General features: G+C 40.4%; 2 protein-coding genes across 2 annotated transcripts; both read left to right on the forward strand.

The window, feature by feature from the left end:
* The first annotated feature begins 10,763 nt into the window (after positions 1 to 10,763).
* LOC121711190 (myosin-6-like) lies at positions 10,764 to 22,347 on the forward strand. The gene is given in 5 exon segments (XM_042094552.1): positions 10,764 to 10,776; positions 13,772 to 13,818; positions 21,468 to 21,666; positions 21,669 to 21,694; positions 21,787 to 22,347. Coding segments are annotated over 5 exon segments (471 nt in total). The 3' UTR covers positions 21,973 to 22,347.
* On the forward strand, positions 22,087 to 23,029 carry LOC121711331 (myosin heavy chain, fast skeletal muscle-like). The gene is made up of 3 exons (XM_042094843.1): positions 22,087 to 22,408; positions 22,505 to 22,750; positions 22,847 to 23,029. Exons 1-3 carry the CDS (start codon positions 22,124 to 22,126, stop codon positions 22,991 to 22,993), a joined length of 678 nt encoding a protein of 225 aa, XP_041950777.1. The 5' UTR covers positions 22,087 to 22,123; the 3' UTR covers positions 22,994 to 23,029.
* The last annotated feature ends 1,005 nt before the right edge of the window (positions 23,030 to 24,034 follow it).

Below are 24,034 nucleotides of genomic sequence, written 5' to 3' on the forward strand. Positions count from 1 at the left end.
AAAAACCTGCACTTCTACCTCCACCTTTTTGTTTTGCAAAAATCCATAGCTCCCGGTTCTTCTGGTCCAATTCGGGGCAGGGCTGTGTGAGATCTGACTGTCAATCACAGTCTGGTGCAGTCTGGTGCGCACTGACGAGCACAAACTCGATGAGAGGGTGCTCGGTGGGGAGGGGCATGAGAGTTGTAAACATTCAAAATTTTGGCTAAGTCCCCTCAATCTGTCAGCCAACTGCAGCTTTAATTACACATCTCCTCAGATGTCTTAAAGAAAGCATTGGATCTAAGTTAGTCCATTCTAATGGATTTAGAATACATCCCCCTCCAATCCCAGCTCATCCAGCATGATCAGTTTCAGTTCTAGTTTAACTTATTGTCTTGAACGCTTTCCAGCAGTCGGGTTTCCATTTGGCTAGGAACGCTAAGCAACGCTAAATCGAATTCCTCTCTAAACCATTTGTAAAACGTCCAAGCAATAAAAGATACTGGCACCGAGCAAGGCACCTTACCCCCTCACTGCTCTTTGGCTGGATTTATGTGGATGCTGTCTAAAGTAGACAGACAAGATGTGATATTCAAGTAATGGAGTGTCTAATAAGCAGTCCAGGCTTTAATCCAACGCTCAGGGCCACCTTAAATTAATGTAGGCCAAATACTGCTCTCGATGCCGAGTGAATCTTCTCACAGTGAGTGACTTCCCATTGGGAGGAGGGCAAAAGCAAGACCTCAACGAATTGCGCTGCATTTTCATTCCAATAACTGGCTGTGGCTTTGCCAACAGTGGCTCGGTTGAGTTCAAAACATCCACGGCTTTGATGTTACTTTGGGGCCTCCATCCTTTGTACTGCCTCCATCCTTTTTAGCCGCGGCCCACTGGTTAGCACTCTGGACTTGTAACCGGAGGGTTGCCGGTTCGAGCCCCGACCAGTGGGCCGCGGCTGAAGTGCCCTTGAGCAAGGCACCCAACCCCTCACTGCTCCCCGAGCGCCGCCGTTGTAGCAGGCAGCTCACTGCGCCGGGATTAGTGTGTGCTTCACCTCACTGTGTGTTCACTGTGTGCTGTTTGTGTTTCACTAATTCACCGATTGGGTTAAATGCAGAGACCAAATTTCCCTCACGGGATCAAAAAAAGTATATATACTTACTGAGACGCTAGCTGAAACTCATCTACATTGCCATTTGCTTTAGTGTCTGAAGTGCTGTGCTGGAACTTGTGCTACGCAGCACTGATTTGAATAATTATAGGAGTGCATAACTGGTGTAGAAAATGAATGACCCACCTAATGAAAAATACAGCAACTTTATTTTCTAATGTGTGCCATAAATGTCCTGCAATATGCCATTTGGGCTGTGAGAATGTCTTGTGGATGACATGCTGCATGTCTGAGAGAGGGAGGGAGGGAGGGAGGGAGGCAGTGAGGATATTAAGTCTTTCAAATTGTTCAGCTTCATAAAAAGACACTTGTGTTAGAGTGGCATATTACCAGGCGGTCATTGCTCCATGGAATATGTTTACTCGCAATGCTGTCTCCCTGGATTAAGTCCCAAGGAGATGTTTCCATGTGTGACTAGTGCTCAGTGTGTATGTGTGTGAGTGTAAGTGTGTGTGTGTGTGTGTGTGTGTGTGTGTGTGTTTGTTTGTACAGTTTGTCAGTGTGTGTGTTTGTTTGTGGTGCCGGGGAGGGGGAGTTGAGATGAGATAATGAGGAATCCAGCTCATCCACAGAGAGGCAGCATTGCTCCTCATCACTGACCTCCTGAAAGACTGGAGGGGGGGGGGGGGGTGATATGAGCTCACTTCCTGTATTGTAGCGCCCCCTATAGAGGCCAAATGATGCCAATTTTCTAATGCGTCTGTAGGTGCCAAATGTCTGTCATTGAAGATATGAATTTAATAATTAATTTGAAATTTAATATGTTAACGATTTCTGGTGTTTTCTAATTACATTTTTTGATGTCAATGTAACTTTATATAGTGTGATTACACTGTAGGCCTAATGGTGATATGTTTGTTTAATCAGGAGCATGTCACTTTAAGAATGTAAGTTTGGATGAGAATGTGATTGAATATAGGATAGTGCATGGCGTCAGTTAGGAGTTTCACGGTTTTTCATAACGGTAATAATTAACGTAATTATGCTCTCAAACAGCTGTTTGAACCTGTAGGCCCATTCTGAAAGATCTTCCAAGACCCCCTAAAACAGTGGTTCTCAAACTTTTTCTGCCATTCCCCACTTTGGAGGTGGGGAATTTTCGAGCCCCACCTGACCCCATCAACCCAGTAAAATGGTAATGTTAAATATTTTGTTCGCATTTTGGTTCCACGTTACATTTTCCGTCTCAGTCCGCTGGATTAGATGTTATTTTAATTCATATGTAGGTCTGTTTATGACTCTTGTGTTTGTGTGTGGCTATTTTGTTTTGAATCTATGATCTTCCTTGTCAAAAAAGAAAGGCATTATTAAAGATCGGCACAAAAAAATGCAATTTCCTCCTGTTCCTCGTACCCCACCTGTCATGTTTCTATCCCCATACTTTGAGAACCACTGCCCTAGAACTGCCCCTGCAGTGCATGTATGCCTGCTGTCAGAGCCTGATAAGTAAAGAAAACAGGAACCGCTCTGCATGCTGAACAGATATATGATATATGATGCATATAACTTCATGGGATATTATGACATAATAACAATAACTATATTTAATTATATTTTAAAATAATCAAAAGACACATTACAAAGATGGCAGTATACAGTAATTAAAAGAACATTTTAAAAAGTCAAAGTATTAAAGATCTGTGTGGGCACATGCCCAGTTAATTTCAATGGCACTATACGCCTTAAACAGCAATAACATTTTATCTCACCAAGATTTATATTCTGATGGCCCAGCCACTGATTTCGCAACTGTTGCAGCTGCCAGAAATAAATAAAGCAGCCACAGCAAAAATGTTGTTGTCAAAGCTGCCATGTTCAGATGTGTGTGTGTGTGTGTGTGTGTGTATGAATAAGTAACTTGATCAGACACACTCCATATTACCTTGTATGGGACAGGGTCTTAGCGCTTAAGTTACAATCTGGCTAGGAGCTACTGGCAGTCAAAACAGGACAGCTTTACGATCCGAGGGGTAAGTAAATGTCTTTTGAAATATCTTTAATGGTTTATACTTGCATGCGCACTAGTGAACTAATTTGGCAGAGTCTGTGGGACATTGAATTGATCTAATCCAGTAATGGAGTTTATATGATGAAGTCTTGTATCAACTGAATACATTTCAGACTTTGCAATCTTAGTAGCCATATGTTTGTAGATTATTAAATTATTAATACAATGGCTCAGAGAGCTACTTGGAGACTTTTGTCAGTAATGACTTCAAACAGGTGCTCTTTTGAAGTGGGTGGGAGTCAAAAAAAGAAAAGTAACAAAGGCACTATGTTTAGAAAAATAATATGAAAAGCCCTTCAATTAACTAGCCCATGTGTTTTTTTTTACTAGTTGGTACGTTTAATTAAAGGCTTTTTCATGCATTTTTGCTTCTTAATATCAGTTGTAACAGCACAGTATTTCTTGTATTTTCCTGTATTTTAACAGGACAGTATTCTTGTATTTTCAGGATTGAAAACAGGATTGCCACACTGATACAGCTCAATTTATATGTAAATAATGTATTTCTAATCTAGAGAGGAACATTATTTTAGAAACGTAGGATCCATTGATATTGATTTATTTGGGAACATGATACTGCCAGTAGTAAAGGGGAAGTGTCTGTAACACTGGCAATAAATAATTTACTTGGGAAGTCATAACAAGCTGCTGAAAGAGTGTTGACAACATGACAAGGAGATAAGTTGTTGGGCACTAGCCAAACCCCCTCCACAGTCATCTGCTCTTAAATGCAGCTTCTCCTCCTACACCCAAACCCCCTCCACAGTCATCTACCCTTAAATGCAGCTTCTCCTCCTACACCCAAACCCCCTCCACAGTCATCTGCTCTTAAATGCAGCTTCTCCTCGTACACCCAAACCCCCTCCACAGTCATCTACCCTTAGTTTCTCCTCCTACACCCAAACCCCCTCCACAGTCATCTGCTCTTAAATGCAGTTTCTCCTCCTACACCCAAACCCCCTCCACAGTCATCTACCCTTAGCTTCTCCTCATAAACCTAAATGTTTCATCACCAGGGTTTCAAAGTCCCATGCCACACCTATTTTGTTATAATCTTTTATTATTATCTTATAAATTTGATCGAGTCTGTAAAATTATTTGGGTTGGAAATGCCTTGGATGGCTTATTTCAAGCTATCCTAGCATTTTCTGAAAAGCCTGGTAGAGGAAACGACTGCTTTTCTCATGAATATTTAATTATGTAAATAAGCTTTGCTCTGATTGGTAGTCTACAAAAAATATACGGACTACAGCACGTCGCCCATAGATATACATAATAAAGGCTAGATGGAGGACAGAGATAAAAAATGACCCAAAAAACATAGCTTGGGCTAATGCCCTTTGAAAAGGACTGTTTTATTGAGCTTCTGTCGCATGTTGTTGCGTAAGCTAAAGTTAGTAATTTTAGTGATGTGGTGCAGCCTTAGCTTAACAGGGACACAACTAATGTTAACAGCATTTGGTGGTGGCTGTCTATGCCATACTGCATTTCACCGATGTGCTACCCGAGCACAAACACATCCTCTGACCCTATCCTCTTCCATACAATGTACATGACCTCTAGCAGTTTGATGGGCTGTGATCGTTTGGTACTTGCTGATGCCTGACGAATGACCCACTCTGCTGCCCTGACGACCCTCGCTGTGCCTTGGAATCACCAGACCTCCATTGTTTTCTGAAGTCAGCAGGTGGTAGCTCCGGTCCTTGATGGCAGATGCAGCGTCTGTCACCAAGCTGGCACGGCAGACATCACAGGACAGGATTCTTCAGAGCCCGTCGCACAACAAATCCTGAAATTTGAGTTTGAGTTGAGTGATTGTTTTCCCCTAGAGTTTGACGATTGGCACTATCGGTTATAGGCAAAATCGACTTTCAGTCAGCCTTTACGTAAAATGTACACGAGAGCGTTGCCCACAAGACTATCGAAGCGGACGGAAAGGTAGCTGTGGTCATGTGCTAGATCAGCCTTTCTCAAACTTCTTTGACCTGAGGCCCGGTCATGGCAGACTTTGGGGGGTCATAGGGCCCACATACACGTACCCCCCCCCCCCCCCCCCCCCATCAAATTATCATGATGATTGTCATTATCACAATTATTATTTTGCTATATTGTTATACATGCACTTTCACTTCAAAGCAGTCAATGTTTAAAGTGCTAACATTGTTCGCAAAAGCACAAAAAGGCTACAATAGCTTTTGGCCACGTTATATTCAAATTTGACTACTCAGATTGAGGCCTAATCAATGCTAGACAGTGTTATACAGTCTCTGCTCTGTTTCTATGGAAGTTGCAAGAATCCACGTAGTTCTATTAAATGCCGTTAAATAATTAAATAGCCTTCCTACAGGTTGAAGTGGAGCTTGCTACCAACGTTATCGGGTAGTTTCAGTTTCTGTCGCGCACACGGGCACACGCATGCATTGAATGAACGCTCATACACTTAATTGTACGGCTCTATGTTTAATGGCATCGAATTAGCATTTCCTCCTGAAACGTTTGTTTTCTTTTTCTGTCGGTCCGCGGTTCCTTGATCAATTGTGCAGCAAATTATCACACGAAGCACCGGGCCTAATTTCACTCCACGGCTCCGCGGACCAGCAGTCTCCACCTTGCGTGCCGGTCCGCGGCCCATAGTTTGAGAAACGCTGTGCTAGATGACAGAGGACCTAGCTACAGCTGACAGGCTTGTAGAGGTATGCATGTATGTCATCATGTATGCATGTACAGTGCAACCGGAAAGTTTTCAGACCTTTTCAGGTTTTCCACATTTTGTTGTTTCAGACTCATCTTAAAATGGATTCAATTTATTTTTTTCCTCATCAATCTACACAAAATACTCCAACACTCCACAAAAAACAGGTGTTTGGAATGTTTTGTAAATGTATAAAAAATAAAATACTGAAATATTCCATTTACATAAGTATTCAAACTCTTTGTTATGACACTTGCAATTGAGCTCTGGTGCATCCTACTTCTATCAATGGTCCTTGAGATGCTTCTACAACTTGATTGGAGTCCACCTGTGCCTAAATTAAATCACTGGACATTATTAGCAAAGGCACACATCTCTTTATATAAGGTCTCACAGTTGATGGTGTATGTCTGAGTGAAAACCAAGCAACGGGGTTGAGAGAATTGTCCGTAGACCTGCGAAATAGGGTTGTGTGAAGACACAGATCTGGGGAAGGATACAAGAAAATGTCTGCAGTATTGAGAGTGGCCAAGAGGAAGGTAGCCTCCATCATTCTCAAATGGAAACGTTTGGATCAACCATCTTCTGTGATACACACACACACACACACACACCCACACACACACATGAGCAAGTCATGAAGTGTCCTGTTGAAATGTTCACATTGACCGTTTTCCTCTAGATGATAAGTGGTGGTTCTACTCTTTGTTATGCTGTAGATGTCACACAGGTGCTTCAACAGCTCCCCTCAAAGCTGCGCCCCTGATCAGAGTGGATTCTCCTTGGCACGCCATACGCATAAAACCATCTCTCAGTTAGAATCTTAGCTACGGTGGAAGCTCTCTGATCAGGGGTGGGAAAGGCCTGGGACAACTTTGAGAAAACATTTGTGACTACCAGAACAATCTCTTGTCCTGTGCTAGCCCAATCCAAGGGAGTAAAGTCAATGGAAATGATCTACAAAGGCTTAGTGGCTAACAGATTTCCCAAAAAGGTACTGGCTTGGGTTGGTCGCCATAACCCATTGGTCGCCATAACCCATCCTTCTCCTGTCACAGAACTGCCCCCAATCCTGCATGGCTTGCATCCGTCTCTAAGATAAAGGGACGACTGAAATTGGCATAACCTAGGACTGGCACTTGAACAAGCCGTTATTTTAAGGCTCTGAATCCAGAAAAAGTTCTGAAGACAAGCCTGAACCTGACTACATTCAATGTTAACTATCCAATATTCAGATGTCTCTTTTTTTGTAATTGAAATGTATGCAAATTAGTGCATAACTAGATGTACCGCAGAGCAGTACAAAATATGACCGCCGCCCAGTCCAGCAAATTTTTTCCACAAAAATAAGTCACGCTTGTCAAATTGTGTTCATTTCCTACTTTGTTCCTGCTTAGCTTCAGTAATTCAGCAAAGTCAGGGTATCTGCTGGTCTGGATGCTGGCTAAAAACAAAAGCTGAAAGGCATATATGATTCTAACTGTCTCACACTCATTTCTCACTGGTATCTGCTAGACAGCAAGTACCAAAACATGATTAGTTCATAGATCTCACATGTAAAATACACCCCACCCCCATCTTGCCTGTTCTTAATTATGATAAATTGTTGAATTGTGTGCATGTGTGTGTTTATGTGTGTGTGTGTGTGTGTGCGCGCGCATGCATGCATGTGCTTGGGGGTGTGCCTGTGTGTGTGCATGTGCATGCATGCGTACATATGTCTACTGTGTGTGTATGTGTCATACGTATGATTACTGTGAATGTATGTGTGTGTGTGTGTGTGAATATCTGTTTATGGACATGTGTGCATATGGAATTGGTTAACATGATCCCTGGAGGCAAACATACGCAAAATATTGGTCATCCTAGGCCCTACGGTTCTCAAGATATTCACAGAAAACTCTGTTGGTGTACGGTCACTAAATGTACACATAAATTAATTTATTGTATGGCCCCCCATGAACGAAAGTCCACGAAACTTGCCATGCATTCAGAGGGTGTCATAATGATCCTACACTTTCGTGCAGTTTTGACCATGTCAGCCAGAGATTACAACACCTAATTTTTTGCTTTTTAATTTTTAACTAGGTGGCACGGCGGTCATAATAATCAACTAGTAAAGTTTCATAAGATTATCAAGGAGTTCATTCTTTTACCCTATTCACCCGTTCTATGTTGCCTATGGAGGCCAGTTTTAGGCCGCAAATGCTAATTAATAGGTTTAAAACTAAAAAAAATCAGCTAAGTAAATATGATATTCAGAATCCGCACCCAAAAATTAGGCAAAATAGTCTCTTTACCAGTGTTTTCTCACATTTGACCCCCAAGTGATAGTTATGCATTATATAAATGATGTCATCTAAGTGTGAAAATGGACAAAAAAAAACCTTGTTCCTTAGGGACTGTTCATTATTTATTTAAGGGTCTACAGGAGGAATTTTGGGAGGGTTAGTCAAAAAAGACGTGACCCTCCCTCGCGAGCAAGACATTTTTCTATGACCCTCCAAAGTGATTGAGAAAAAACGCATGACCCTCCCCAACAATTTATTGATGCCTTCTGTACTGGGTCAATTTGGGAGCTTGCATACCACTCCTTCCTTGAAATGCCTTGAAAAGGCTGTCGTTTGCACAATTTCACCCGCTGTCTTAGGAGGAGCTGCAGGGCCGTCGCAAGGGGGTGCGAACTCGGAGGCCCTGTGCGAACTTGACTGGTGCGAGGCCCTTTTCACTTACGTGCATAAAATCATAGCCTACTTTACACGTAGCCTACTTTTGGTGCATTTTAATAGTAGGCTAATAGGCTACACCAGCTTGTCTTTAAAAGGGGAAATTGTACAGCCTATAACATTAGCTCACATATTTGGCCAAAAGCCGTTTATCAGGTTAGGCTACATCACAAAACCAAATAGTGTAACAAAGGCGAATACTGTGAATGCTATTTGTCAATGAGCAGAAACACACACGACATTCAAACTAATGATAAGATGTGCACTATGGTCTGTAGACTAACATTGGACAAATAAATTACATTGACTCGCCATAGCCTGCATAACATTTTCTTGCTTACCATTGGCGCAAACTCAGCAATGAAATCATAGGCCAGCTTGCAGGTAGCCTAACGTTTTTTTTAATTCATAGAAGGGCGAGCCCAATAGTCTCTCCTGTGACATGGAGGTGCGCAAATAGTTTTTAATAGCCTACTGTATTCAACTTCGAAAAGCTTAATTCACCTGATGCCAGTCACTGATCGCAATGTCAAAGATCGGGAAGGTTTGTTCAATCTCGTTTTAAATGCAGTAGCCTATCTGGGATAATTCCCTTTGGAATTATCTCGAGCCTATTCAGGTCCAGTGCGTTATGTCCTGGGATTCGGACGTGCTGGGTGGTTATGAGGAGCAATATGAGAGAGAAATTTGATGATCATTGTTGTTGATCGTTAAGCCTCGTAAGCTTTAGGCTAATAGGCGTTAATGAAGAATAAACGCTTATGTCATCTTGGCATGCAGGTGCGATGGCTATCAGATGCGAGACCCTGGGCAACGGCCCAAATTTTGCTGTTTTCATGAATACAAAAGTTGGGTGACCCTACCTCCTAGACTAAAAAAAGTTGGGTGACCCTCCCCTCAACAAAGAATAAAAAGACATGACCCTCCCCTATTTTCCTCTGGTGGTCCATTCCATAAATACCGAACGGTCCCTTAGACTCTATACTAGCAAAATATGCAAAAAAATCAATTTGTACAAGAAAATCCAGCGGGATTACACAAGACACCATACTATAATCATGTTTTCAATGTTCAGACACATTTCCTTGTGGGACAATAGCATGAAGCTAGGTGGTTATACCATGTCAGAGTCTTGTAGCTTTAAAATAACTTGTACTAATAAGCAGGATCTACAGACATGTTTTGTTTTTACGATGGACGGACATCGAGTACAGTAGGCTGCAAAACAAGAAAAGCCCAGAAGAGTACTAACTGACTTGCTATATACAGTTCTTCAAATATGTGTTACGGAGGATTAATAGCTTGCAGAATGTCTGAAATGAGTTGAAATAATTAAATTGCATATTTTGAGTTAATAGAAATGCCTACAGATGCAGCACAATTTAGAAGTGGGCATATAGATTATAGTAATAGGATAATTGAATGTTTAAGTAGCCCCCATTGACTGATTTAGTGTATGCCTAATCCTGTGAACATTTCAGATGCAACACCATTGCCAAACGCACATGGCAGCAGGTGAAAATGAAACACAAACACATTATTCAGAATAGTAGGTCTTAATTCTTAATTATGAAAACATGTAGGCCTAGTATGCTTATAACCTTCACTTGGCCTCTGTTTTACAGCTAACAAGAAAAAGGTGTCTTTGAACACTACTGTGTTTTACACAGAGTGTTTTACAGTAGCAGAGGAGTTGGCCATCGCAAATAATAGTGGAAGGCCGATTGTGGAAGGGGTTGAGGGAGGCATTCGGTCGGATTCTGGTGCTGTGGAAATGTGTAGCCTTTATGTGCAGGGTACAGTAATATGACATTCAATTCAACAAGTTTGTTAAAATGGTGATTTTAATTTATTAGACCTAGGCTATGTCCGATTTATTTTAGGCTATTCTTGCTCAGATGTTCAGCATACTGTAGGCTAGGCTAGGCCTATGTCCGATTTATTTTCGGACATACAGTATTCTTGCTCAGATGTTCAGCATCACCGATTAGATGGAAAACATGAATTGTCCACGTAAGGGCATTGCTATGACGGGTGACATTAGAGACTTCTGCCTAGATCATCTGACAAAGATAACGAATTCCCTCGGCTGACAATCTATATCTTCATAGAGAATATATATATATATGGCGGTCTCTAAAACCCCTCGAAGAGAGCACCTCATGATTTGTGCTCCGATGTCGTATGGATCATCCAGGTACGCCGACATAGTCTCGAATTGTTAGTGGAGGGGTGGTACTTAAAAAAGGTGTGGTTAACGGAAACCTCGGGTTAACCAAGAACATAACCTGCTCGGAGCAGGTTTGAGATGCAGCGTAAATTGCCATGGCAGCATACCTCGGTTAAAACCTATCCACCTTTCGTAGTACGGGTTAATCGGGAAGTTACGCCACACGTGATCAAGTTACTCTCGAAGTTACCCAGATAAGCCAGTAACCCCGCTTCGTAGTACAGGCCCCTGGCCTCACCGGCCCTGACACTGTGTGGGCTAAAACACTGTTTACGTGTGGACGAAAGATCCAAAAACAAAATATCTCGGTATGTGTGTACAGGGCCTAAGTTGTGCTAAATTTGAGATAACTCCAGGACATTGTGTTTCCAGGACATTGTGTTCAAAGTGTAAAAATACAGTAGGCCCATGTTGGGTTTTTTGAGAGGTCATAGTAACATTAACCTTTGACCACTCAAATCTAATCAGTTCATCTTTGAGTGCAAGTAATTGTGTGTGCCGCATTTGAAAGGGAAAAAAAAAAACTTCCTACAGGCATTCCTCACAAGAATGTGAGGTCACAATGACCTTGACCTATGACCTTTGACTATCAAATTCAAATGAATTTGTTATCTGTGAGTGAAAGGCCCTTTCCAAAACTCTCTCCCTAGCCATTTGCACTCATAACCAAGTGTTAAAGGAACAAGCCAACATTTTGGGAAATTATCTTACTCACTGTCTCTGCCAGATACTACTACTACATACTTCTCGTTTCTGTGCGTGCTGTAGCCTACCTCATTCTGAAGCACCCACTGTTAGCATAGCTTAGCATAGTTCATTGAGGTGAGCAGTTCCAAGTAGCCTATAGCACCCAAAAGTGATAAAAGAACGCCAACATTTCCCCCCCTTTTACATGGAGAACTCGATTTAGCTGTAAGGGTGATTTCCCACCTGAGTGCACACCAGAACTGAGGGGAGTGGGTAGGGATTGGTTTTAGAAATGACCAGTGTGAATGTATCACATTTGAAATTATGTTTAGAGGTTATTCACAACAATGGGATGTACATACAGTAAGGTCACAGTGACCTTGACCTTTGACTATCAAAATGTCTTACAAGTTATTATTTGAGTTCAAGTGACTGTTTCTAGCCCTGAGATATGTTGGAGATATCACATTTGCAAAAAATAGACCTACGGGTATACTGGTGCATGTTACCCGATGATGTAATTTTGAGCTACCTTAAGGAATATATTACACTCAGGACATTAAATCTAGCTTGGATTTGATCAGTAGACATGATTGATGATAATATATCTCCATTTGTCCACCATAAATTACCTTGTAACTCCAGTTTTAAACTAACCTTGGGTGGACCTTTGATGGCATGGATTGTTACTTTGCTGTGTTTAAATCTGACAGCAGGAGGGATGTCAACATTTTATGCAATTTTGGGCCTTTTTTTTTAGTTTTGGCCTTAAACAAGGAGGGGGTCCTAAGGGTTGTTTCAAATGTTGTACTATTTTGGCTTTTTGAGTTTTTAGGTGGACCCTACAAACTGGCCAACTGGTTTCATCAAAATCGGTGACGTAGCATGTCACCCTCGCCTGGTCCTCTCATGGACACACTCTTAAAAGCAAATTGATGAGTCAGCTCAATGCATACACATGCCACATGATAACTAGAGAGTGAGGCCAGCCAATCGAGAATGGGCAGCGCTACAGAGGGATGAGGAGCCAGAACAACCAGGAATGGAGTGAGAGAAGGAGCCGAAACTGGAGCCTGGCGAGGAACCAGAACGAGCGCCAAGGCTGTCACTCAGGGGCATCAAGAGGGTCTCACCTTTAGTCCCATTCTCCTCATCCTCTGGCACAGGAAGAACTGGAACCACAAGTGTTGAGCAAATTTGACTTGATGAAAACTCAACTCAACTCAAATCAGTCAATATAAGATTAATAACATTTGGTTAGATTCTATTTTTGCAATGTAAGCTGAATCAGTTTACAACACACTGGAAAGATACAATCGCCTTCAAACTGAACGGAACATACAGTACACAGTCCAATTGAGATGGAGTCCAGTTGAGGCTTGTTTCTTATTATTTGTGATACCTAATTTTAAGCCTCTAAGTTCTTAACTATATTGTCCGTTTTGCACTTTTGGTAATGCAGTGTGTCCAGGCATCTATGGAGCTTAAAAGAAATCTGTCACCAAACACCAGTAATAAAACTGCAGTGCTCTTCACTTTTGGAATATTGCCCTAAAATTTACTATTTAAATCTCTGGCAAAACTAGTGATACATGCTACGTATGTGTGGTGGGCATAATGCCACACATTAATATTTGATGGATATATTAATTACATGCAATTCATTTCAGAGAGCCTACAAATCAACGAGGAAACTAAATTTAGTAAAGTGATTTACAAACTGTTGAAAACGCACACAAAGCTGCCAGACACATCTAAATACAAACAAGAAAGCTTGAAGCACAAATGCATAGTCAAACAAACGTACATTGCTCTATAATTGTGATACCTATATGATAACAATTGCATTTGTTGCAACTACAGTTGATAAAACATATGGATGGGCAAACTTGCTCACTGTGCCACTTCCATTAACTTCTCATTCCATTTTTTCTGCTCAGTTAAAAATAACCACAGATTTGTATCATTATGAGCATCATGTGGTATCAAATGTTTCCAAAATCATCAATCAAACACATCTTGCCTTATTAGAGCTCTGCTTAGTTGACAGAAAAAAGGTCAATAAAAGGACCTGCTGGGAGTAGGCTATGGGAGGGCTGCAAAAAGGGGGGGGGGGTTCCAGTGCACAGTAAGTCTTTCACAGACACACAGAAAGGAGGAGGCTCCTATTAGAAAATGTGTCATCTCTTCATCTCTAAAGCAACTATTACATTTATTGATACACTAAAATACTTATCTTTGTATGGGTTTTTTTAATTGTTTTAATCATTTTTAGATACTCATAACAACTGTGGAAATTTCATCTTCTTTTGGGAGGAGAAGGTAAGATACATCTGATTTACAATTTATCTGATTTATCTGAACAGCTAAATGGTTACAGTAAAACAAACTAGACACTTGCTTTCTAGTAAAGTCAATATTTCAGGGGGCATTTACATATTATTGCTATTGCACAGTTGTAGCTCCTTTCAAGATCTTATTTGTATAGACAGCTTACGTGCAAACATCCTCACCCTCCACCACAATTCATTGATATCTTACCGCCTAAAAAGCTTCAACAGGGAAATGGAAAACTTGGAAAAGTTACATCATCATCAGAGTCAATTAACCCTGTGTCGCATGGTGGTCACTACAGTGGACAGCTATTCAAAAGCCATTTCCATGTAAATGTATGGGTTGCAGTGGTGTAACCAGACTTTCTAATGAAGAGACAAAGCACTCAAAAAATCCTTTATAGAAATGCATGTGGTTAGTTTGTAACGCCAATATGGCAGTTGTCTACACCCCTTCCGCGGCAAAACGTTGACATGTGAATACATTGAGCCAATCATGTGGTGTGTTGTGAATAAATTGAAAAAGTGTGATCTGCACACTGCAACTGCTCCAAAATATAAACTTTATTAATTTAAAAGCAACGTTTCGATCCCCTTGGATCTTCGTCAGGCATGTGGGTAACAGGAAGAGTGTGGCCTATATCACATGGCCATTCATTCAGCACCCGCCTAGGCAGGGCACCCAAGGGTGCCAATCATCATGAGTGACAGGCAGCTCGGCCTATGTGTCAATAATAAAAAAAAAAGCTGTATCAATCAAATATTGTATCAATCAGCATGGGCCTATGTGCAAAGACAAATATATAGATACAAATATACACATACATACACATACATACACATACAATACATACATAGTCATCATCCAAAAAGGAAAATCACAGAAAAGGCTTGATATCAAAATACATATTAAGCCCCCTTGGTGACATAGTGTTTAAGGTGTATATAAAAGCCTCTCTTCTTAGGAGTAAGTTGTTGACATCACCGCCCCGTCTAGGAATAGTGACCTGTTCGAAGAAATAACATTTCTTTTGAGATCATTTGAGAACACACTGGATAAATGTGAAAACTGACTCCATAGATAAGACTTCTTAGCCTAGAAATCTAGACGCGCCCCTAGCGGAAGCAAATTACATTTGCTGCCAGGGCTAGTCTAGCAACTCTCCGTTGGCTTGTGAACTCCAGAAATCGAAACTTAATCAGGCCAATGAAATCGTGTATAGAGTCGTTAGGTGGGCTTAACATAATGATTGATGGCAGAGTTGCAATGGTTTGGCTTGAATTCCCTGCTACTTGAAAACAAATAAGATGGATGTTGCTGCTGGCGAACAGTGTGACACGAGTTAAGCTTTTATTAAGTTGGCAAGCGTTTGAACTAGCCAACTAGCTCTGCTGGTGGGAAACGCATGGGACTCATAGCGCTGCCGCTGTCCTATTGCATGCAGAGGGAATTTGAAAGATAACTGATTATCCCGCCCCTCGGACTGAGCACTGCGAACGGTGAGTTTCCAGACCCTACATTTTAATGTGGGTCTGGCTCGTCAGGCTAAAGACTTCTTGCAATTGCTGTGACCCGGCAGTTCCAAGGCAAGCCGTTTTAACATTTAAAGATATGGCAAGCCATCTGCAACCACTGGATAAACTTGAAAGCAGAGGAAAGATTTATTAGGCTACTTTGCCATTGTGTGTGCATCCATGGTAAGCCGTTTAAACATTTAAAGTTATGGCAAACCATCTCCAATTGGAATTATGCCTAGGAGCAATAAAACTACAGCTATTGATAATAAGCTAAATATATGCCTGTGTTGAAGTATTTCAATTCCCAGTGATAGTGGGCATTTTAAAAGCAACTATGCACAAAACATTAGGCTATGCAAATGTCATCCTTACCATGGAAAAAAAAAAGTTAATTTAGGTGTATATATTTTATTGTTTGTAACTGATCTGATTGAATTTGATGGAGAATTACACTATTTTTACATCATAAATATGGTGTGCAACCATACAGAAACATTTTTTTTTACATGGCAATATTATACATGTTTAAAAAGGGGATAAATGGAGCCAAGGTTCCAAATTGTTATCATTTGACAAATTCCAGATTGACAAGGGAATGGTAGAGCAATGTGTATGCTCAGCTTGCCTTTAAGAGCACAGCTCCTTACATTTGTAAGGTTCTTCTTTATAATGTCCAAAGTGTCTATGTAAAGCTTAATTATATCAATGTTAAGTATGATGAACAAATTGTTCCTCTTTCTTTCTAAAACCTTTAATGGGGCATTATGGATGTGACATTATGGATGTTGTGAATTTACAAGACTGGAGACTTTATTTTACGATAAACCGATAAACTTCTGTTCTGGTGGCATGCCAGTTTCAACACATTTCACCTTAGTGTTTACAATTGACATTTCAGAGATTCTCTCTGCAAAAAAATGAATCACGCTTGTCAATTTGTCTCCATCTACAGTACTACTCCTGCAAGTCATGTGCATGTAAATGAGTGTGTGCATATGTGAGTTTGCTTATGTGTGTGTGTGTGTGTGTGTGTGTGTGTGTGTGTGTGTGTTAGGGTGCTAACGGTGTGTGTGTTTGTTTATGTTTGTGTGCATGCGCACATGCGTATGCATGCCTGTGTGTGTATGTTTATGTGTGAGCATTCGTGTGGGTGGGTGTTTGTTGTGCATGTGTATGTGAGTGTGTTTGCCTGTCTATATGTGTTTATGTGTGTGTGTGTGTGTGTGTGTGTTTATGTGTGTGCATTCATGTGTGTGTGTGTGTTTGTTCCTTGGTGTTTCAGTGACCCGGGAATCATTGACCAAAATTGATGACAGTAAATTAAAAAACTATATATTTTTTATATTTTAAATTACTTGTCCTGATTCTTCCTGTGGATCTCAGTGGGCACTGAAGAAGCAATCATTTTCATTGCTAGTTTTTTAGAGGGGATGCATACCCTCTATTGAAATCCGGTGGATTATTATTATTATTATTATTATTATTATTATTATTACAGTGCATGAAAATAACCGTTGTGTAGGTCTGGAGTTGGACAAGAGAGTTATTTTTTCAAATTTTCTTAAAAGTTTATACTTTTTGAGAAATAGAGGGTTAAAAATGTTAAAAAGCTAATTTTTCCCCCATAGACTTGAATGGCTGTGATGTCATAATGGCCTAAAGCCAGCTGCGCTCGTTAAGCTCCCAGTGTAGTTCCCGGGCTAATCAGAACACTGGCACAGGTGTTACCTGTGAATCCAACTGTCTCAGCTTCTAATGCATACAATCTGGCACTCCCTAAAACTACACATCCTGTTAAAGTGTTTCCCGTGTGTCAAAATAAAAGTCACAGCCATATCTCATTCTTTACGCATTATATCTCCAGAACGGCTTGACGCATATGCTTCAAATTTGGCACAAGTGTTTGTATGGACTCAAAGATGAAGTGAGTTGATGTTGGAGGTCAAAGGTCAAGTCCATGAATACTCTGAGCGTGATATCTCAAAAATGCCTTGACATACATGCCTGAAATTTGGTATGAGTGTTTGTATGGACTCAAAAATGAAGTGAAATGATGTTGGAGGTCAAAGGTCAAATGTCAAGTTCAAAAACACCTTGAGTGTTATATCTCAAGAACGCCTTGACACACAAAGTTTTTTGGTACGAGGGTTTGTATGAACCCAAAGATTAAGTGATTAAATGTTTTTTTTCAGGAATCTCCCACCAACATTAAGCCAGCAACTTTCCATCCTCTGGCATTACATTTGTAGTTAAAATTTTTAATCCCCTATTTCTCAAAAAGTATAAACTTTTAAAATCTGATCAACTCCAAAAAAAAAATCAACTTCAATCTAATAACTCTCTTGTCCAACTCCAGACTTACACAACGGTTATTTCAACATGTCTGTACGTTAAGCGGTTAGAGTCGCATTCATTCTTGAAAAGGTAAAAAGAAAAGGTTATAAGAAGAAGCCAGGAGATTTCAAGATAGTGGATCCACTATAATAATAATAATAATAATAAGCCAGGAGATTTCAAGATAGTGAATTCCATCCACTATAAAAACAACTTGAGTGTGATATCTCAAGAACGCCTTGTCACACAAGATTCAAATTTGGTTACTCCAAAAGCACCTTTGAAGGTATCACAATTACTCTAGCTCAATAGCCAAATTGCTTCCCCTCCTGTAATTCCTCGGAATTGCTTTTCTAGTTCATAATTACTATTTCAATAGTTTAAAATAAAAAAGTATGTATTTTATGTAGTTTTTGGAGGACTGGTTCAGACATGTCACATCCATAACGTGAAACCGTCACATCCATAACGACAGTTTTTCCTGCATAATGCATTACGAAAATGGCGCATAGTTTCAAAATCACACTTTTTGTGTTCATTCAAGTCTCCTTCATGCTACATATATCATGGTTTCGGCAGTTTCCTTGAAAATTCACAAAGTTTGTAGAAAACATGCAATCTCTCATAAAAGTGTCTATTTCATGTCACATAACACTGATAAAATGCATTGTATTCTTAGGATGTAAACTATTATATGAAATTTGAGAATTTATCAGTATTCAGAGGACAAAGGTTACATTAAAAGTCATGCAAATTAATTCACTGTTACTAATTTTGCCCCTGCTCTAAGGCATTTTGTTTACCAATATGAGTCCAACTGTCACATCCATAACACTGGAACTGCCCTGAAACAAACTTTGCTGATAACATTTCAAATAGATGCCAGTTAGCGCATTAGCAAGTTTTTGTGTAAACTAGGCTGTTGGTGTTGCTTCATAGCCTTTTACTTGTGTAGTTATTTGCTAGATTTTGACAAGAGCTTGTGATAGCATGGGCTCATGCAAGGTGTCAAACACGGTCCACTAGCCTAAGTGGTGAAGCCCTCTACTTTAAGCTTATATCTTGATGTGTTTATCAACACACTGTATAGAACTAACTGTAACTGTATAGAATGTGGCGCTATCAGAGCACAATGTTACTGATGGAGCATGAAAAAAAAACAGCAGAGATTTACAGTTTTTTTCAATGGCTTACACACTAAATCTTTGCTTGTCACACAATTTTCTAAACATGTCGTCCAAACATCATAACCCCACACCAAATCTGCAAAACCATATACTAATTCTCAGTGTTTGACTCAGTTTTCAATTTACTAAAACACATTTTGCCAAACACCACACACAATTTTCTACTTAACACAAAAATCTAACAGGAAGTAACTTGATTTCATTTTTCACACTAAATCACCAGTGCCTCACTTTCCCTCTTCACATGTGTAAACACTCATTACTTTACTGAACATCATCCAATCATTGCCTTAGTATAGGCCTATGAATAGATATACCGCTATATGTATGTATGGACCCTCAGGGCTCTACACTAAAAAAATTTTCCAGGAGCACTTGTGCGCCCAAGTTAAAAAATTTAGGAGCACAGACAAAGATTTGGGCGCACAGTCAGTTCTGTACTTAACTTACACATAATCTAACATTATACTGCAGCTAACAGTTAAACATGCCAGTGCACCAATTGCGAATATTAAGAATGACTGACAACATTTAGGATACAGGAAAGAGGATTTTAAAGATCAGTGCCTACTTTATTTTCAGTCTGTTCTATTTCCCTACATTTTGTTAATGTAAAATAATATAATACATTGCCATATTTGCATTTAGCCTGTATATCAAGTATCCTGCCAAATGTAGGCTAATTTATTTATTTGTGAATCCATCTGTAGCTAATCCAAATATGCCCATGGTGACCTATCTGACTGCATACTGCCTAACACTACTACTAAAACAGTCCATTTTCTCTTCCACAAAACGCAACATAGGCTAATCAAGGATATATGTTTTATACTTTCAGTTTTTATTTGAAATATCTGCATTGATGGGGGCAGTAGGCAAACGTTAGGCCTACTTTCGTTTTGCACTTACACACACTCGGTGTAAACAAACAAGCATGCGTGGAAGCCTGGAGTTGTCAGTAGCGTTCTACCTTTGAATAAAATGTGAGTATTACGGGAGGCTACTTTTGTCCCGATTCGCAACAGCTATATTTTGCATATTGCAGCCAATACGTCAACTGGGCTTAAAGGCATGTTAGGTTACCTTTCCTTCTCTCACTACATTCTCAGAATCTCATCCTGTTCCTCCTATATCCAATGAATTCGGTGGATAGAAGAACTAATTTCTTCAATCTTTGCATCTTGGCTGGCTAGTCTAACTTTCCGCTTTTTCTGCGCACTCTTGGATTTGATAGAAGCGACTACTAGCGAGTCACAACGCGAAACTGCTAACGTTGATGGGAGGTGTAGTTTTTATGCTTCATTCGCGACGTGATTCTATGGTCTGCACCAGTAATGCTTCTCGATGTTGCGGTGTATTTTGTAGACAAACATTGACATGGTTAGAAGTCATTCGCACCAGTGCGCCTAAATATTTTTTTGCACTCGCACGGCATCATTTTTACTCGCATGTGCGAGTGAAATGGGCGCACTGTAGAGCCCTGACCCTTTCAATCTGCTCCTAGAGGATTTCTGGTTGAAATGTTCAGAACCAATGCAGATACTTTAAAAGGATTACAGTAGGATTACAATAATCTGACTTTATCTTACAGTAATGTTCTACAAAAAGTCGACTTTATGTAAAACGTGTCTTTTTACTCTATTTTTGTTTCTCCCCAAGTTACCATTAGCTAAATACATTTTTCTATATACCTATGAATACATACACAACCGTCTCACTCATTCGTTCTTTGTTTAACAGACATTTTAAGCGTTCACTTTATTTGAAATGCAGCATATGGGTGTTAAGTTTGTGTAATTTCCTGAAGTGGAGAGATTTTGTTCAAGCCTTAATAGATATCCTTTGTTTGAAAATAAATCGTTTCTATTCTTTCCTCTTAATTCCATGTGTTGCAACTCTCGCTGGTAACTTTATTAACTTATCCAGCAAACTATTACAAATTCACGACTGTAACAAAACACTGCAACTCTCGCTTGCCCTCGAACTAGTCCATCTTCCTGTTTCCGCTTTGTCGCGCTCGTCTGAAAAAAAAATGAGTGCTACCTGGCTAAAATCCTGGCGCGCCAGCAAGATCTACGTCATTTTGACATCACGGTGTCGCGCTACCGGTCGGGTGCGTCGAGTATGTAGAACGCCTTAGTTTAATAACTTTCAAATGGTAGAGTCTGTTCCTTTAAAACATAGCCAAAGGACGTATTCTTGCTTTAGTATAGGCCTACGTTTTAGGCTTATTCTCAAATTTAGATTGTGTTAGGGATTATTAGCCAATTTCAATCAGACAATTTGACCGGAGAGATTTAATTTTGTCGGACATTTAATTTATTTACCGGACAACGGAAACCCTGGTACATTGATAAGCTCCATATATTGAGGTCTGGTTTTGTCCCCTAATCACTGTCAACTTTATTTATAGTACCGTGTCTGTACATGTCTAATTGATTAATTTCTGATTAAGACAGTGATATGGCCGCGTATGGCAAAGCTGCCATCTACCTCCGTAAACCTGAGAAGGAGAGAATGGAGGCCCAATCCAAGCCCTTTGATTGTGTTTTCAATACAAATGATGTATTATAATGCTTCCATCTTGTATTTACAATAGGGAAACGAGGGTCTCAATGATGCTGAGGAGAGGTGTGAGGGTCTTATCAAATCTAAGATCCAGCTTGAGGCCAAGCTCAAAGAGACAACTGAGAGACTGGAGGATGAAGAGGAAATCAATGCTGAGCTGACTGCCAAGAAGAGGAAGCTGGGGGATGAGTGCTCTGAGCTCAAAAAGGACATTGATGATCTGGAGCTAACCTTGAGAAACATGCCACTGAGAACAAGGTTTGGATTCATAAAGGGCCGATCAATGTAGTCTGTCAAAAATAAAGTATCTTATTTACACTGTTCACAAATGTAAAACTTTCTATGTGCAGGTCAAGAACCTAACTGAAGAGATGGCATCTCAGGATGAGTCCCTTGCTAAGCTGACAAAGGAGAAGAAAGCCCTCCAAGAGGCCCACCAGCAGACTCTTGATGATCTTCAAACAGAGGAAGACAAAGTTATCACTCTGACCAAATCAAAGACTTACAGTAGCTTGAACAGCAAGTGGATGGTGTAAGTACACAAATCAATATTTGGCAACTTCTCACACTGAAATTTGACCATTTACAACATACCGGTACTCTCCAAGCTCCATATAGCTCCATATAGACCTTGAGAGAACCAAGAGAAAGCTTGAGGGTGAACTGAAGCTGGCCCAGGAGATCATCATGGATCTTGAGGAATCTGGTGGTGCCACTGCTGCTCAAATTGAGATGAGCAAAAAGCGTGAGGCTGAGTTCCAGAAGTTGCATCGTGACATTGAAGAGTTCACCTTGCAGCATGAAGCCACTGCTGCAGCTCACCGCAAGAAGCAGGCTGACAGCGTGGCTGAGCTGGGAGAGCAGATTGACAACCTCCAACGTGTCAAGCAGAAGCTTGAGAAGGAGAAGAGTGAATACAAGATGGAGATTGATGATGTCTCTAGCAATATGGAGGCTGTTGCTAATTCCAAGGTTGGCGAGATGTTTACCCTCATGCTATCTTGTAAACAAATCAACCTACAATAATTTCATTAACTTATTGCTACTAATGGACATTATTATAAATAGACAAATCTGGAGAAGATGTGCCGCACCCTTGAAGACCAACTCAGTGAAACCAAGGCCAAGAGTGATGAGGGTGTCCGTCAGGTCAATGACCTCAGTGCTCAGAGAGCAAGACTTCAGACTGAAAATGGTGAGCTTGGCCGCCAGGTTGAGGAGAAAGATGCTCTTGTGTCTCAGCTGACCAGAAGCAAGCAGGCCTTCACTCAGCAAGTTGAGGAGCTGAAGAGACTGAATGAAGAGGAAGTCAAGGTACTGTTACCTATGCATGACATAAAGAAATTGGATTACATCAATCACATTTGGGGAAATGCTTTCATAAACACCCTTACTTGTTAAAACAAACAGGCCAAGAATGCCCTGGCTCATGCTGTTCAGTCAGCTCGCCACGACTGCAACCTTTTAAGGGAGCAGTTTGAGGAGGAGCAGGAAGCAGCTTCAACGTGGCATGTCCAAGGCCAACAGCGAGGTTGCTCAGTGGAGGACCAAGTATGAAACTGATGCCATCGCACTGAGGAGCTTGAGGAGTCTAACATGCTAAAGGTGCAAAAACAGTTTTAGATATATTTTGTTCACTAAAATGTTCAAAAAAATCATCATGTTTTCTGTCTTAAATCTGATGCTTTTTCCTTCAGAAAAAAGCTTGCCCAGCGTCTCCAGGAGGCTGAGGAGCAAATCGAGGCTGTCAACTCAAAATGTGCCTCTCTAGATAAGACCAAGCAGAGACTCCAGGGTGAGGTTGAGGACCTCATGATTGATGTGGAGAGAGCCAATGGTCTACAGTAGCTGCCAACCTTGACAAGAAGCAAAGAAACTTTGACAAGGTAACACCTCCAGAACATCGAATACAAGATGGAGATTGATGATCTCCCCCCCACCCTGTGCAATTGAAACTCCCCTAAATGCGCATCTCATCTCGTCTGTGATTTGCTGGAACAGTTTGATATTTGCTATAAGTGCCAAAAAAATGTTTTAGCCTAAAAAACGTATGACATCGCTTAGAGCACCTTTCATGTAGGCCCATTCTGAAAGATATTCAAGACACCCTAAAGGTCTGATCCTAGAACTGCCCATGCAGTGATATAAATCTACTGTCAGAGCCTGAAAAGCAAAGAAAACCGAAACCGCTCTGCATGCTGAACAGATATATCATCATGCAACTTTTTGAAGAAACCAATATATTGGAGAAGAGGGTGTACATTATGACTTCATGAGATACAGTATGATATATGAACAATGTTAGAAATAATTATATTTTTAAATCATCAAAATACACATTACAAAGATGGCAGTATACAGTACTTAAAAGAGCACCTTAAAACGTTAAAGTATTAAAAATCTGTGTGGGCATATGCCTAGTTAATTTCAATGGCACTATACGCCTTAAACAGCAATAACATTTGATCTCAGCAAGATTTATATTATGATGGCCCAGCCACTGATTTTGCAACTGTTGCAGCTGTCAGAAATAAATAAAGCAGCCACAGCAAAAATGTTGTTGTCAAAGCTGCCATGTTCAGATGTGTGTGTGTGAAT

Source organism: Alosa sapidissima, chromosome 6, assembly GCF_018492685.1.
Source record: "Alosa sapidissima isolate fAloSap1 chromosome 6, fAloSap1.pri, whole genome shotgun sequence".
Classification (NCBI taxonomy): Eukaryota; Metazoa; Chordata; class Actinopteri; order Clupeiformes; family Clupeidae; genus Alosa; species Alosa sapidissima.